This window comes from Cyanistes caeruleus, chromosome 3, assembly GCF_971803275.1.
Source record: "Cyanistes caeruleus chromosome 3, bCyaCae1.hap1.1, whole genome shotgun sequence".
NCBI classification, from domain to species: domain Eukaryota; kingdom Metazoa; phylum Chordata; class Aves; order Passeriformes; family Paridae; genus Cyanistes; species Cyanistes caeruleus.
In genome coordinates, this window is record NC_141703.1 from 5,397,522 (window position 1) to 5,415,315 (window position 17,794).

The 17,794-nt window shown below is 40.6% G+C and overlaps 1 protein-coding gene across 6 annotated transcripts; it reads right to left on the bottom strand.

Annotated features, from left to right (window-relative positions):
* Window positions 1-284: 284 nt before the first annotated feature.
* On the bottom strand, window positions 285-16,916 carry U2AF1 (U2 small nuclear RNA auxiliary factor 1). 6 transcript variants are annotated; one of them, XM_086879607.1, is made up of 10 exons: window positions 16,714-16,818; window positions 15,375-15,899; window positions 14,269-14,356; window positions 11,414-11,480; window positions 10,531-10,597; window positions 7,224-7,273; window positions 6,532-6,630; window positions 5,229-5,362; window positions 4,878-4,970; window positions 285-3,256 (listed from the first exon to the last, which is right to left on the bottom strand). In XM_086879607.1, the coding sequence occupies exons 6-10, from the start codon at window positions 7,251-7,253 to the stop codon at window positions 3,118-3,120; spliced, it is 495 nt and encodes a 164-aa protein (XP_086735733.1). In that variant the 5' UTR covers window positions 7,254-7,273; window positions 10,531-10,597; window positions 11,414-11,480; window positions 14,269-14,356; window positions 15,375-15,899; window positions 16,714-16,818; the 3' UTR covers window positions 285-3,117. The 6 variants fall into 6 exon arrangements, with proteins under 6 accessions (XP_086735733.1, XP_086735731.1, XP_086735734.1 ...); XM_086879605.1 differs by lacking the exon at window positions 15,375-15,899 and having other exon boundaries at window positions 16,714-16,912; XM_086879608.1 differs by lacking the exon at window positions 10,531-10,597 and having other exon boundaries at window positions 16,714-16,835.
* Window positions 16,917-17,794: the final 878 nt, after the last annotated feature.

Below are 17,794 nucleotides of genomic sequence, written 5' to 3' on the forward strand. Positions count from 1 at the left end.
GCACGTTCCTCCTAACCTTACCAAATTTATTAAAATTTCAATGAAAAGAACCCAAACCATCCCCCCCAACTCCTAACCCCAAGTTGCACTTTAAAAATTCAACTTGATCTTGTAAATATGGAGAGGCTGGGGTTATTTTAGCTGAAGACATGCTTCCCCAGCTCTGAAAAACAGAAGGCAAAGAATTGCTCAAAAAATAGCTTAAGAGCTAAGAATTTGAAACTTTAGTCTGTGTCCTCATTAGATATTTAGAGAGCGGCATCCAATCTAAAGGAAAGGGATAATTTTTGTCAGATTCTTATAAAAAAAGGCTTTATTTTGAACAAGTTTTCTCCATTTGGTTTTACAGTCTCAACATACATCATATTCATGGACAAGCAGCATTTTCACAGAATAAGAGCCAAATACAAAGAAGAGAAAGCCACTTGGGATTAACAGTTTCAACCTAATTGACTCAGACTTCAGAAAATCCTGTATGCTGTCACTTATTTGAGGTAAAGGAATTCCATAGATTATGATCCACTGTTCAACAAGAGTCAACAATGAAATATTTGAGAAGTAGGAACCTTGAGGAGGAGGGGGAAAAAAACAAATCTTAAAGACATTGTGGGCAACAAGGGAAGGGGGAGGTAGGATTTCCACTTGGTTTGTATTGGTGAGCCAACACTTGGGTCTATCAGGTGTAAATGTTTAACCATGTTAAATGTTGGTGCAGTTTAAATTTCAAATTTGATGAATTTTACTGGTAGCACAATCCCAAAAGGTGAACCTAACAAGATATGTCATGAGCTTAGTTTACATGCTGAATGCTGTCACTAGGCACCCATTAGAGTATCCAGTAAAATCTGCTGCTTTCAGTGCCCATTCTGACATATTCCAGTTACATGGGGAATTTCTGGGCAGCTGTGCAATCAGATCATAAAATTATACATTTGGTAGAATTCTAGAATGCTTTTTTAAGTAAAATTGTATTGGTGGAGAGACAAAAAGCAACCTTCCACTGTCCATGCAAAAATATACCTGCAGTGAAACAGGATTTAGATCCATTTAAAGCCATTACAGGGACACATTTGTACTTGTTTTAAACCAATTTTATAGAACAGCTAACTTTTAAACTAGCTTTATGGAGCAAATCTTAAACCTTTTAAATAGTATCCACATTGTATAAGATACTGTTTAAAAAACAAAAACTATCCTCACCTTTTGTAGTTTGAGATTGAAATTAGCTCACCAATAATCCTGAATCTCATTTAAGAGAAATATGGAACTGGATAAAATATCCTGTAAACTCTAAGAACTAAATTACCAATGTGAAATTCCTAATGCCCAGAAGAAATACATTTCAGCTCAATTTAATGCCAGGCACTGCTCAATTTCTTCCAGTAAAGCATCATTTATGTACTTACAACAAAACATCATGTGGAGATGGGCTTCACTGCTTGAGTAATATTTCTTCAAAAAGGGTCCTGGCACACCAAGATCCAAACTCTGGTTGGCCAAACCATCCAGTGGGAACAAAAAAATTCAAATTGAACTGGTACAAGAATTTAGTTTAAGAAGCAAAGCAGATTAATTCAGAAAAACTCATTTTAAGTTCCAGAGAAAAATGGTTTTATACTTAAGAGGCAGAAATAAGCTGGTTTGTTAATCATCTGACTATGTGATGCATCCGTATCCTGTTTCAAATTTTTTTTAGAAGAATCACCAAGGAGCAGATTTATCATTTAGGAAGTTATCTGGCTCAGAACTAAGGAAGCTCTAGCAAATTCTCTCCCCAACTGGAAAGCTCTGTTTTATTGCGTAGCTTTGTGTAATAAAGTTCTATTTTGCAGAAATATGATTGATGACCCAAAGTTCTTGCTATTTTACAGTTTGAATAAAAGCAGACATGAATGAGGTGAAACTGCAAGTCAACCATTGTACAACCTGTCTCTCAGGATATTCCAACATTTCCACTGGAGCTTTAACACTTTGGGACACAACCTATGATATTCAGTGATTGTGCAATTCAAGCTCAAAAGAAAAAAAAATATTTGTGAAGGAACTGCCATCTGTCCATTAGCTTTCACCACACTCCAGACCATCAGAAAGGTGGAAAAAAGATTTATTTTCCACTAGCATCCAATTAGTTTTCTATGACCTTGAATGCTAACAAAATGCTTTTCAATAAATGACAGGTGAGAGAGCATAGCTTAGAAAAAAAAAATCTGTTAAGAAAATTGATCCTTGAATTTAGGACCTTGCATTTCCTTCAACAGCACTTCTCTATCATGCTGCATGGAGCTTAATTTTGGTGGGTTTTTTTTTCACAAAACCCTCACCTGCCTATTATGAATCACTGCAATAAAAATATTTTTTCCACACTGCACTAGGCAACTTTCTTTCCAGCTAAAGAAAGGAATTTAGTCAAGAATTATAAAAACCTGAACTATGAACTCTGGCACATCCAGGAGCAACCACTCAACTATGCCAGAGTGCTTAGAAAATAGGCAGCCAGGAGTAGCAACTCAACTACTCCGGAGTGCTTAGAAAATAGGCTTTAGATTTTACACCAAGAAATTGGATTTATTGTAAATGCCACAGTCACATTGATAGACAGAGCACAGACTTCTGGTAACAAACAAACATACATTTTTGTAACTAAGCGTTTCTACTCAGTAAATAAATGCATTTCGCACAGCCTTCCTCTTAAATGTGCCTAAACTAACCTAAGTAAGCAGACAGCATTAGCAGAAAAGGGAAACTTATGTGAGTAACTGTTTCTTAAGCAGTATATTATTTTTACTATGTATATAATATTTTATATTATATACACACACATTTTCATCAACAGTTCAAATTATACCCGAATAAAATAAAAAAAAAAACCCAAACCAAAACTGGCGCTCCTCCAATACATTTACCACCTTTCCCTCAGGCAGACTTAATCCAGGTATTTGTCAAGATAGAGGAATGACAGTTAAAAAGACTCCCCCCACAAGAAACAAGTTACACAAAGAATACTGTATCACTACAAATTTTTTATTCAGAAGCCCATCTTTAAAAAAAATGTCATTATGAACTTGTTTGGTCAAACTACAACACTTTCTAGCAGACATACAGTAAAAATGGCATGGCTCAGAATCGACCGGATCGTTCACGATCTCTTGACCGCCTCCTGTCACGCTCACGGCCTCCTCCTCCTCCTCCTCCACCGCCACGGCCGCGATCTCTGGATCTAGACCGACGCTCACGGGACCTCGACCTGGATCTATGCCTTCAAAGAAAGTTTGGACATTTTATTGTTTCATCCCAGGCAGCACCATACAGTGGAACACGTAATTAAGAATGGGAGTGATGAGGGAGAAGAAAGGCAGCGTGTCATTAGAAGGATTGGTTAGTTGGCATTTGGGCTGCAAACCCACTGTATTTACAAACTGCCCAAATTTCATACTGGGGAGTCAGCACAAACAGGTACAAGAATTGGCTGTTCCCTGCAGTCATCTGTTGCAATGGATGTGCAAACCCTAAGGAAAGGAACAGCTACAGTGCTGTTATATAAAGCAGGAGAAGGGGACAACTGCTTTGGCAGACAGGAATAGCTCTTAGCAACACACACCGAAAGCCTACAGCTGCTTCTAAGTCCACTCATATTAAATCAATTGCATTAATTAGCAATTACAACCCTATTCTCTCTTGCTGTTCCCTCTCCATGATTTCTACCCTCCCCCTCAGGACATCAGCACTAGCAAAACTTCTTCCCTGGCTCTGAAGTTGATAAATTCAGGAAGGTAGCTAAAACCACCGAGACAGAACATACTGCTACCACAGCTACTATCAATCAGAGTTACTGAATCTGGGAGTTCCAGATTTGTAACAGTGACCAAAAGGTTAATATAAAAAGCATACTTGGTCTTTTCATAAAGCATTCAAATATCTGAAAAATCTACTTAGCCACAAATATGTGTGGCTAAGCAGCACAATCTGTGTTTTTCAAAGTTAAATTCATCCTCACAGATTCTGAAATACTGCCAATTAAGAGATGTTTATAGAAAAAACACATTCACAATACCAGGCTCCCTCTGACTGATAGAAATCTACAAAAATCACACTCTATATATAAGCAAGATCTAAAATTTTATATGCCTATCCCAAATAGCAAGGTCTTAAATGCAAGCAGGTTGAATCCAGTTCCAAGTGAACCACCATAGTAACAAGCAGTGGTAAAAGCCTTTCTACAAGGTACCTCACTAAATGAATAATTTAATATATAATAAAATGTATTTATCAATTTTTTTTTTTCCATTAAGCAAAATCACTTCTTTCTCCTACTGGGAATTCCTATCAAGAAGGGACACACTGTAAAGCTAAAAGCGAGCTCCATACAATGACTGGCTGGTATTAACAGTAAGAAATGAATACAGATTGCAACATTTCACCATTAACAGTTAAAAGCAAGTAGGGTTGGGTCCTGAGTTTGATCTATAGATATGCCTGACTGCACATAATGCTGAAAGCTGCCAAAATACCCATTGGCAAGGTAGTCTGCATCTAACAAAGGCCAAGAAGCATAAAGCAACTTCACCCAAATACATCCATCTTGTACACTTTACAGTTTGGAGATCTGAACAGGTAGGGCTTATGTACTCAGTAACTCTGAGTCTTCTCCTTGAGCCTTCCACACTTTCAGAATCCCCAGCGCTGCAGAGCAAGAAGCACTGCATTTTTAGAGCCCTAGTCCCTTATTCTAAACTGGCCACTTGATGCCCTTTGGCATGTGCCAGAAGTGTGTCAGAAAAAGCAAGAGGATTTGGCACAAGTTTAAAGACTTGCCTTCAGATTTTTCAGCAACTGATCCTTAAATCACTTGTTTTAGTAGTGTTTAACAACAAACTTACTTTTTACGACGCCGGCCATACAACTCGCGCCTTAACTCTCGAGAAATGGGCTTCAAATGCATAAAGTTGCAGAAACCTCCTCGTGTACACTCTCTGAAACAGAATTCAAGAGGTACAGTTAGAACTTCCAGCTCGACACGATCTGCTACCCTCTGCTGACCTCTAACACCTCACTTCTAGGAGAAAATCCCCCAAAAGATGGCAAAAGTCAGGAGGGTTCACTGCAGGTCCTGCACACTACTGGTACCTGTTTTCTTCCTGCACTCAGCTACGTAAAATCCACCCCCAAGCACCCTCCCTGCTGTGCAAACACCTCCCAGCTGTGGAGGCAAGAGGAAGCCCCTGCTTTACCCCATCTCATATTGACGGCAACAGGCCTCTCTGAAGTCAGTCACAGGGGAGAGCTCGGCATGGATGGGCTGCCCATTAAACCAGCGATTGTTCAGGTCGATCACCGCCTTTTCTGCATCTTCTTCACGGCGGAACTGAAAGTACAATTAACATTTTCAGTGAAGCAACTGGAACAGAGGAGATTCCTATCAAATCAGTTGTGTGATATCTGAGGCTCAGGGCTAGTAATGAAACCAAGAAGCTACCCGAGATTTCTTGGACATTCCATCAAATTAAGGGTAAATATGCCAGCTTTTCATTAGCTGGGACTCAAGGGCTAATCAAAACATTGATTTTCCTCTTCATTATGCTCTGTTTAGTCTTTCAAGTGGGAAAGTTAGTCAATAGAAGATACGAAGATATTGTATTTTCTTAGTACAGCTTTAAACCAAGAGAATGCTTATAAACACTTTCTGGAACACCAACAGTCCTGATGTAATGCATTTTTTCAAACATTTAAGAGAAATTTATATAAAAACTGGAGGTCGCATTAATTTAAATGAGAATTTACAAAAATCAGATCCTGTTTTACGATGAATGTAAAACTTAAATTTGAAATGCCTTTTCACAGTTGATTTTTTTTAAAACAGTGGTTTTTTTCTGATTATGACCAGATTATACAATCAAGAATTTCAGGTGTGAAAATACTTTCCAGCTGAGGCAATGTACAGCCAAAATATTCAAAGGAACTCTCTCACACCACTTCCACACTGTGAACACACAGTAAAATTTCTGCAGGTGACAACCCTGTACTTGTTATTCAAGAGAAACCAATGACTTTTAAAGGTTAAACCTAAGTGCTCCAGTTTGCACCTTGAACCACCCAGCTACTGCCAAATCCAACTTGGTCACAGATACTGTGTTTAACTAAAAAGTTGGAAAATTAATGCACCTGTGGCATATAAACCTCTCTCATACTGATGTGCTTAAAGGGCAGCATGATACTAAGACAGATCCCAAATTAATCCTGCCAAACTGAACAGTCCAGCAACAGTGATTGTTTATGTAAAAGAAAATCAAAGTGTAAGTCTTTCTGAAAATTACATAATTTGAACTATCAAGAAATTTTCTCAAAATTCATTAAAATTTCTTTTGGATTCCTTTAACATTTTTACTCTACTTTAAACTGTGAAGTTGGAGAGGAGCTTATACACTGAAGAATTTTCCTAGCAAAATAAAATCTACAATCATACAGTAGCTTTTAAAATTCTAAATCAATAAATACCACCCCCTTCCTGATTACATGAGCATCTCTTTGTCCTACCTTTACGTATACATTTCCAACTAAATGATCTCCAAGGTTATCACAAACGTTCATCTCCTCGACTTCGCCGTATTTCTCCTCCATTTCTGTGAAGACCTCCTAAGCACAAAGTAACCCAGCAGAAGTTTGCAGCACATTATTTGTAAGCACAGAAATATTGCATCTAACTCTAATTAAATATTAAAAAAAAAAATCTTCCTTGGAAAAAAGCGAAACCACTTGATTTTTTCTTTACATTTTTGGGTTTAAAGTGAGTACTTGCTTGGCCATCTGTAAGCACAGCACTACCAATATACAATAAAAACCTATGGAAAACACGCACAGCATATACAGAATACACAGGATGCACTGAAAACACAACACAGAAACCCTGATGCTAGCTTCAGATACTTGTTTCCTTATAAATAATTAAGAATACTTTAAATTTAGAAAAAAATGAGATTATACAATCAAAATGCTACATCACTTAAGCTGCTGATGTTAAACAAAGTCTATTTCAAGCAGTAAAATTAAGGCCAAACAAACCAATGGTTACAACAGGAAATATTTAATACAAAGCTGTATGCTTTAAATGAACACCTGAGGAAGTGAGTGTTTTTTCCCCTCAATCCATCTAATTGTACTATCCACTACCTCCATTTAACTTATCTGTGGTGACAAATCCAGTGACATTGCAATGCACCTTTACATACCTCAAAGAACTCATCATAATGTTCCTGCATCTCAACATCGCTCACAGCACCTGCAAAAGTCAAAGAGTCAGATCGATTAGAGCCTGCCAATAAGGAATAGGAGATTTTGATCAAACTACAAAACAATCTAGAGAGGCCGTCTGGAGCATAAGAGACATCATATAGCATGGAGCTAACTAACAGGAATATTGCAAAATAAGGATCTGTGAAGAGCTTTGAGTCCCCAAAGTATCTGTCAAAACATTACATTGATATGATCAAATCAAACAAGTTTTAATCAGAGCCAAGCTTGTATGCCACAAATTTAAAGGGGAAAATAATTACTTTGAAATATCACTTAAAATTTAATGTAGTCCCACTCTCTAACTACCAACAATTTTACCTAAACAGAAGGCAAGTGCTTTGTTACAATTCCATACCTTAAAATATTAACAATTTATTATATTCCTCTTCCTGAAGGCAGAAATTTATAGCCATTTCTCCAGCATATCCACTAGAATTTGAGAGCTCACAATGTAAAATAGCCCAGAATTTTGTTTTAAATTTACTGAAAATAATTATTGAAATGACACACTTTTCTCAGTGCCAATGCTTTGCAACAGAGCACCATTTTCTAGTTCGAGTGTCACTTCATTTTTCTGTAGTCCTGCAGAACACCTTTCAATGCAAGACAAGCCAGCCTCAAATCAAGATTATTTTCATGCCTATAAGCTGGACTTTATAAATGAGTGCTGCTTGCCTGCTGCTACAAAACCCAACATAAGTGCAGCTTCTTTTTCAAAGCATTGAAAGTATAAAAATGAGTTTCATTTATTTCTTCAAGTCTACAGCACTTGAAACAAGCTTGTATACATTAAAGCCATTAGATCAGCTCTTCAGCAGTTAAGTGGTTTATTAGGATCAAGAGGAGCAGTTTTACAACAAACCCTGCATTTTATGCTAGAAAAATACGCTAGTGTTTAAAATTACAAACCAGATTGGTTTAAGTTACAGAATGTGAAAGACAAGAAACTGAGTCAATAAAGCTGAGTTTATTCATTTTCAGGCTATTATGAAAAAATTTTTGGCTAGTATTACCACTTGGACAAACTTTATGTTTTTCTTCAAAGGTTCTAATATTAACCAGCCACACTCTCTGTTCCTGTTCTTCTACCCAGCTCACCTCCACAAGAGGCTAAGGGGCATTTGGTTTATAGTTTAGGCTAACAATGTTTCTGCATTTGAGACATGTTTGCTTTTAAGAAATTTCTTCTCCTCCATGGTTATAGGAAATTAAGGAATATCAAACATTAAACCAGTAATTCCAGGCAGTTTAATACTTAACTATATTCCCAAGGTTCTGCCAACACCACTGATAACAGCTTACTAACACCTAAGGATTTTTTGGTTTTGTTTTTAAAGGTATCAGATAGGCTCTGTGAGCCTCAGTGGGAATAACTACTTTTTACCAGAGGGACAAATGTTAAAAACCTTTTTTTGGTCCAATTAGGAGATCACAGGCAACAGTTAGTTAATGACTACTTCAATGACCTTCTAAAGTGGGAAGCATACATATGCACAGGCTTTACAAACATCCATTTTCCAGGGCTACTGGTATCTGAACCATGAGAAGCCCAATTACTAATTCAAATACTCAGGAAAACTATTGCTGTTCCAAACTAAGGTTAATCCTCTACGACGGCAATAGAAAGGAAGACAGTTAAGCAACGATGACAAGGCATTAAATAGCTACCCAAGTTATCCATTTAAAATACATGCAATATTTAATAGGGACAAATATCAAAAACCAAGGAGCCAGGAGTTTCAGCAAACCTACTGCTTGCAGAGCTCCAGCTCTACCCCAGGAGGTACAGTCAGGCTCTGGCACACAGCTACTTGCTCGTCATGACAAACTAGAGTTGGATACCAGCATTTACAGCACTGGAGGATCTGTACAGGACTCTTGCAGCTGTAAATCTAAACAGCTCCACAGACCAAACTGCTGTAACTCTGTGCAAATTAGTTACCAGCGCATTGAGAGTTCAGGGACAGAGCAGAAACACCCAGCTGGAAATGTTTTGGTCTACTGAAACAGCATTAACTACTAAGCATCTGCAAGGAGAGAGCCCACAAACCAATGGAACTGGTCAAGCATCTCAACAAAATGACACAGCTCATTTACATGTCCAGCTTGATTGTGTGACAAGAACACAAATTGCATAATCGAGCCATTATTCCTTTTAAAAGCAAGAGAGACAGTGCTGACTTTCAAGTTAGTGGCTGATTCACAAAGCACTTCTAATCAAATGCTGGTAACTAATCTGAACTAGTCTATAAACCAACAGTCAAAAAAAAAAAAAAAAAAAAAAAAAAAAGTAGCCAAACAAAGCTTTATTACCACACAGTCAATACTCACTTCAACAATAAATATTAGTTAGAAAAGAACACCGACCCTTTTTTAGTTCTACAACTTTTTTTTTTTTTTTTTTTAAATCTTACTCTAATAGTGATGATTCAATTACAATGATAAATCAGTTAATCGCCGATCAACAATCCTGGGCATTAAATGCTGCCAGTCTCACAGGAGGTGTGTTTGCTTATGCCCATTTGTATTTCAGGAGGAGTCATTAAATTACTTCATGACCATACCCAAATGCCTTCCTCTCCTCAAAAGTACTTTAATAAAAATACTTGTCTTAGGTAAATATGCCAAATGGCATTGGAATTTGAATTTCCAAAGCATGGAAAGAATTTTAAACATGCACCCATCCAAAAAGGACAGCTGCAGAAGGGGTTAGTCAGTCATGGTGTGTTCTTCCAAAGTACATTCCCTAAATGGAAGCTGCATTAACCTAGGACAAATTTATGCATGCAGTCTGAAAAGTTTCAGTTAAAGTTCTCTTAACATTTACAGAGCAGGACATTTGTTCTGGATGAAGTCAATGTGTCACTGTCCTGCTCTTTTCAACAGTAGAACCTAATGGATGGCACAAGACATACAGAAAACCATTCCTAGGATGCAGGCAACTGGCAGGGAGGTGACAGAAGAAAGCAGTGCAACCAGCACCGCTTCACAGGGGAAGTACAGTTTCAACCCTTTTTGATTTAGTATTTGGTATTCAGATTCCCCTCATAGTTTTGGGAGTAAGGAGGAAGGTAGTGGGACAAAGTTTGTTGGGTTTATTTTTTGTTTGTGTTTTTTTTGAACACATGTAAGGAAATGTGGTCAGTTTGATCTGTTAAACTAAAATGGCAGACCAGCTTAAGTCGACACTGAGCTCTGACAATCAAGCCCAGGGAACCAGTGAAGGAACTTGTATGAACTTACAGCGCAAACCGTCAGCAGACTGGGAAGAGTTTTGAGGGTTACGGTAAATGTTCAAGAGGGCAATGGTCTGAAATACAAAACGCAACAACTTTATATTATGGAAAATAAATTTAACAAGAAACTGGTTTCCTTTAGGGTCGCTTTAGCCGAGTCTGTGCTGAAAGAGAGGTGGTTATTCTCTCCCAAGCAGGAGAACTTGCACTTAGCTGGTGACCTTTCTATATCAACCTAACACTGTAAAGTAATAGAGATCTCATGATACTCCATTATTGTATTCTTAATTTCACTCCATTCACCAGTATTGCTGTAGAGGGGTTTTGCATGATTTCAGACAGCTCTGAAAATAGGTGGTATATAAACACAGCAGTCATATTACAAGCATAATAATTTTAATCTGTTATTACTGAATGGCTTCTTAGCAGCAAAATCCCAGGAAAGGAAGTAATACAATAATTAGAGCATAACATGAAATCTCCATTTTCCTAAAAAAGTTAAGATGAAAGAAAACCCAGTTTTGGGACTTACCGTACATCACATATAGACCTATTTTTTTTTTTTTTTTTTTTGGGGGTGTTAAATCAAGAATTTGAGAAATGTCTGCAGCTTAACCCTTTCAAAGGAATGCAGTGTTACCAAGTAACCAAGTTTCACTTTGCAACACAAAAGGGAATCTGCATCAAGTCCAATTTGTGCAGTCCTTTCTGCATTCAGAGTTGCACACATTCCACAAATTCCTGATCTGTGCGCAAGAAGAGTTCCGTCACTTGTCCTGTTTGCAACAGCTTTATGTCAGCAGCTCAGAAGCCAACATTATTTTCTCATAATTAGGAGTGGGCTCTTTAACACCATTCTTTAAAAAAATTTCTCCAACTGTGGGACTTACAGTGTGAGCCGTCAGCCGTCTGTGCACTGTTTTGGGGGTTACGATAGATGTTTTGAATCAAGATGGTCTGCGGGGAAAAAAAATAAAAAGGGGAATTCTACTGGCTGCTGTGCATATAATAGACAATTGCAAAGAGACAACTTGTTTGCAAACAGCTAAAAGTCATATTTTATCCTTAAGACTTCCTTTTGTATTTGCAGAGTATCTTCCAAAATTGCATCCAGACCATCATATTATGAAAACAGTTTTAATTAACCACCAAGAAAGAGCTGCGTTTGTCTCAACAGCTATCCTCAAAATGGGAGGTGTGAGGCCCAGTAACCTAAAAAGTCACACGAGGTATTCTGGAGATGCCTAAACTTTCGAGACCAGATTCACTACTGCAAGTCTAGGGGGGGAAAAAATAAGTGTTATGTGCACAGCATGTAATATATAATGCCACAGTGTCCAAAATGCTACACCAGACCATAAGGCCTTTAGGCAACTGCTGCATCTCGTTTTGTGCATCAGGATTTTCTTGGTGGAATTTCTGTTTAAATAATATAATAGCATCATAGGTTCACATGTTTCCGATCCTTCAAACAAGGACAATATCCTTTTAGCCCTTCTGCTTTTTACTTGAAGAATTAGCCCAGGCAGACTTGAAACCTTACATTTGTACCGTTCTTCTTAAAATCAAGTTGTCTGAAAAAACAAACCATGTTTAAGTTAGTAAACTAATATTACAAAAAAATTCCAAACGTCCATATCACTGTAAGTAGCTCAAAAATTGAGATTTGATTACTTAAAATACAAGCTCAATGTTAGTCAGTAAGAATGGCAATCCCCAAATAACTTTAGCTTAGACATTATTATTATTATTAGTCACAAAAAGAATTCAGAGCTTAAAGAAGTCACAGGACCAGCAATGTCACACCTACATACGCTATCTATTTAACATGTAAAAAAAATACAGTTGTAACATCACATTTGAAATCACACACTTGTTTTATTTAGGGTCCAGCCATACCAACCAAAGCTTTGTGCTTCCGTGGCCCAGGTTTCAACTATCTATGCTTTAGCCTAAAACTAGAGAGTGCCAGAAAGGGGCATCTCGTTAGGGTGTTTCTGCTGACTGGGGGTAATTTGATCACCCTGGATTGTGTGACCTTTCCTAACACAGCTCTTCTGTGAAGTAGCTGCACCAGCAAGAGCTGCACATTGTGCCAGTAACTTCCCCTTTGCAAGATCTCTGCTCTATTTTCTATCACTGCTGATTGTCAACCTGCACACAAATAAAGGTTTCTGCAGACCCCACACACTGCCAGGACCTGGGAGATGTCACAGCACAGCTGCCAGGTAAGAGGCTGTGCAGTCCCAGACATCCCTGGATGAATGGGATGTGCCCTGCTGACCCACTTCAGCTGGTGTTGCTAACCAGAGTCTAAAGCAAAGATAAAGGCTGCTCTGACAGAAAACTCTAGTTTTACACAAACTTTTACTGATTAAAAAAAAGATGTAAGGGTCATAGGTTTTTTTTGTTAGTTTTTTTTTGTTAGGTTTTTCGGGTTTTCTAACTTAAAAGACAACTACTGTGGAAGCTGTCTGCTTTAGAAATATTTTTTTGTAGCCAATGACCTGAATTTAGGTCTCTAAATAACCAACTGCACTTCAACTTGTGTTCCATGTAGGTCAGCAACGTGGGATAGTTTTGAAAATGGACAATACTCTTTTGAAATACAGTATCTGCATTAAAAAAAAATTAAAATCCCAAAAGCAAAGAGTGTTTTTTCTTGCTTAAGTATCAGAAGTCCTTATCCTCTAGTAACCTTGACATTCTCCCCTAGAAGTCCCCCTGCCCACTCACAGTTTAACTTGATCACAGCTATGAACCCATCATATTGATTGTACTCCAAAACCAACATCAGCCCACATTTCCCATCAACTTGGCTCCTAAGCAGATTAAATGAACTTTGCAGAAGACTCTGCTGTTTTATGAACTTTTTCTCTCTAGTTAAAACCACTGCAGTTGAAGCTGCTGTAGTTAAAAATGCAGTAACTTTCAAAGGCACTATTGCACATGAACAAAACTCCCAAAGAAATTCACGTGTGTACCTTGACAATCAGCATTGATAGAAAGAGTGAAAAACATGTTTCTCCAGGAATGTAATTTGTGAATACTGTACAGCTCATAGTAACAATAATGAAAACCCTGTCACTCCCTGCACCTTTTCAAATTTGTTTTTATCTCTGGCAGACATTCAGTCACACATCATGTCTCTAAACAATATTCACTGAGCCAAAGACTAAATAATCTGTCATGCCAATTGACAATTCACCCTCAGCAACCAGGCAAGTTGTTTTCAATAAACCATTTCTTCCACAGTCAAAGAAGTACACAAGTTACTCTTGAAGCTTAAGAGCCTGGGTCAGAGAGCAAATGTAATGACAGATGAGTCACTTTTATTCATTAATTAATTTTCTTCCATTACATGTATAAAAGATTGAGGTTCCCACCTTTGGGACAGGTGGAATGCGCTGCCATTTTCTGTGATTTAAAAACTCTGGGATGGTTTAAGTGCCTGAACACCACTGAGAAGGCACACTCACCTGAAAGTTAGCACTGGTTGGTCTCTACTACAGGCAAGCTTACAACAGGATCGCTTCCTGCAGCCATTAAGGGTGACAGGAGATAATTAGAAATGCTGGGAGAAGTAAATGGAATACCCCCAAAAAAGCAAAGACCCAGATAAACTGGGGCTAAAACTGAACTAGTTAATCTGGAGCTTGGTAATTATTCACTTGTATCTGAGAATCTATGTTTTAAAGAAGCCAGAATATACTTCAACAAGAAAAAGAAAAAAGGGGAAACAAACCTGGCTAAATGTTGGTTTGTTGTGCAACCGAGAACATCTGTCTCCATGGCGACATGCTCCAATTTTGAAATAAAATGAGCAGTTGACTCTGCAAGAAAAAAATTAATAAGGTAGTTACATACTGGCACAGAAAACATTAATTTGCAATAAAGCATATGGCCTAAATGTCTTTATCTTGATGTGGAGAAGTAACACAGAAAAAAAAACCCACATCAAAACTATACAGGAAAGCATTCCAACAAACCTGTCCATATTCATTCCTTTTACCCCTAATTTACAGCCAGTGTCTGACCAATTTCCCCCAAAGTGGTTTCATGATCCACCGCACAGAAGCGATCTCTGTTTTACTCTTCTGTTTCTGCATTCTTGTCTTTCCATCAGTTTCAGTGGGTGATAGGATGGAAAATAACGAGAAAAACCATCTGAAAATTTACCCTGGGAGCTCTGTGGCTGAGTTGATGCAGCCCCGGTCCAGGCAACAAAATCTGCTTTAAAACTGACACAGTTGCACCTCTCTCATGTTTTATAAACCACCTGTTTAAGTTATACTCTAAGGGTAACTCAGGCTGCGACCAACACAGTAACCAAAATAATTCAGGGAAGAGAAAATCACGTTACAGAAAGAATACACATAAGCAAAATAAATTCATTAAGTTAAGCCATTTCCATTAATATAATTAATGATTTTAAGAGTAAGCTGCTTTTTGTTTTAAACCACAAGCTTTTCTTGAATGATCCGGGTTTAGAAATGCTACTGAAACTCCCACAAAAAGGTGTAACTCACATAAAATGATCAAAGAAAACCACAAGGAGTTTAGTTACCTTGACAGGGAAATGCAAAATTCTGAAGGGCAAGAGAACTATTATGGGCTATATATGGGTAAGTGAAATATTAGAATTCTCCTGGAAGAAAAATTATTATTCCCATATTTAACACCAATTCTTTTTCACAATCCTGTGTAACCAACATGAACTCACGGAGGGGAGAATTATTAAAGTACTAAAGCACATCTGATCTCTAGCAAAGCATTCTAGTGTAAAATTGCAACATGCTCACTCTTCATTATGTTTTTGAAAACAAACACTTAGCATTATAAAATACTTACTGTCTTTTCTGAACTCTAACCTGAAACAAAAAGAAATACCTAACTACAAAATTTCCAATAGTGCCTCCAACTTCAGCACCTTCTGGAAGGTTCCGTTTGCTTTTTTAACAGAAAACAAGAGCTGCACAGGAATTTCATGCCTGATTAAAACTCTGAAACTGCAATGCATTAAATTCCTATGTATCTCCTTTGTGTGAAAGGATGCTACAGTAACAGAGCTCAAAAGAGAGGCTGCCGACACTGCTTTCCTGGAATGGCAGCACTACAGAGCAGAGCAGAAGCCCCACGGCCAGGGGCTGACAAGAGTAATTTAGTCCAGCAGCACATCGATGCCCCCTTTTCATTTTTACGAGTGGAAAAACACGCCGGTTTGGTCAGGCCGATGGTGACCAAATTTTCGTTAGGAGGGTTTTGTGTGTGTGCTTCCAACAACCAGAGAAACTAGAGGCGTTCCCGGACGCGTGGAAGGCTGCAGGCAGAAGCCTGTAGGATCAGGATGCAGCAGTCGGGGAAATCCTCCGCACCCTGGGGAGGGGGGAGAAATAACCAGTCGCTGTCCTTGCAGCAGAGCGGGAGCTCTCAGGCTGCTGCGAGGCTCAGGGACACGAACAAAAGGGGAACAGGAGGAGGAGGAGGCGCTTTCTGGCAGGAGGCGGCGGGAAGCTCCGGCACCCAGCGGCCCCGACAGGAAGGCGCAGCCGCGGGGGAAAGGGGGGAGGGCGGAGGGAGGACGGGGGAGGGCGGCAGGGCGCCACGAGGCGCGGGCACACCCTCATGGCGGCCAAGGGAGGGGAGGGAAGGGAAGGGGTGGGAGAGGAGGAAGAGAAGGAGGAGGAAGAAGTGGGGGAGGGAGTGCCCGAGAACGGCCCCGGCCCGGGAGGGGGGGAAGGGGAAGCGCGTGGGCGGGGCCGCCGGGCGCGCGCGCGGGAACGCGCGAGACCCACGCGCCGCCGGGCGCGCGCTCCTGGGGTGGGGGGGAGGGGAAGGGCCTGAGGGAGGCAATGGCGGGGGGGGAAGGGAGGAGGGGGACGGGGAGCGCGGCCGCCTCTCGCTTCCCTCTTCCCGCCGCGTTCCAGCGGGATGGGAAAGGCGGGAGACGTGGTCCCGGGCGGCTCCCCCGAGGCGGGAGTGGAAGAAATGGGCGAAACGGGCCGGGGGTCCCGCAGGGAAGGAGGGGCAGGGAGAAGGGAGGCAGGGCTGACCGCCGCGATCGGAACAGGCCGCGTCCCCGCGCAACCCGCTTATGGGCCTCCGGCCTCCCCTCGAGCTTCCCCCCTCCCTCCCGGGGGTACCGGAGCCGCGGGATCGGCGCGGGAAGCGGGGGAATGGGGCCACTCACTTGTCCTTCTCGGTGCCGAAGATGGAGGCCAGGTACTCCGCCATCTCCCACCGCCCGCCCGCCCGCCGGACCGCCCCGGCGCCGCCGCCGCGTCACTGCAACCGCGCCGGAAACGCCGCGCTGAGGGAAGAGGGGAGGGGGGGAAGAGGAGGCGGGGCGAGCGCCCCACGCGGGGTTGCCGCGGCGCCCGCTCAGGGGCGGCTGGGGCGGGGCCGGGGGGGCGGAACGTGGAGGGCTCGAGTTCGAGTCCCGCCCGCGGCGGGGTCTGAGGGGACGGAGCTGTTCGGGGGCCCGTGGCTTCCAGATGCTGGAATAAAGGGATTCGGTCGAAGGTGGGCGTGCGCGTTCTGAAAGGGTTTCAATTAAAAAAAAAAAAAAAAATTACAAGATGGTAAAATGCGCTTTTGAGTTAGAAGCACAGTGGAGAGTAAAACCAAATTTTTTCTGATCGTTGTTTTGGGAGGTTTCATGGGCCAAAAGTTACAAGTCTTAACCCAGTGAACTGAAATTTTTGCAATGGAGTAGCAATGCATGTGGAAGATTCCAATAATGGCATATCACAGAACACCACATGAGGAAATAAACTTGCTCGTTCTGCTGATTCAGAAAACAAGACTGAGAACTCGGTGTGAGACAAGTGAAATTCATCTCAGGTGCTTTGCACTTCCCTGAAGCAGTAACAAATACACCCTACAAGAGCTCACAGCTCCAGTTGGACCATTCACAGAACTATGGAATGGTCTGGGGTGGAAGGGACCTTAAAGATAATCTGTTCCAAGCCCCTGCCATGGGCAAGGACACCTTTCTCTAGACCAGGTTCCACTCCAAGCCCCATCCAACCCGACAGCTCCTGCAGTTCCTGATGTGGTTTGAGCTGTGACCTCTCTCAGGACAGGGACAGTCCTCCTGACACTGCTCCGTGTCCTGCCATGTTCTTTCTGTGCTCTTCAGGGATGTAAAGCTCACCTGCTCCCTGCTGCTCCCTGCTCCTTCCAACAAACCTGCACTCATTTTTGCTCCAATATTTTTGTTAAAGCCTTCAGCTGAAATATGTCAAAATACATTTTTACTGGGCAATCAA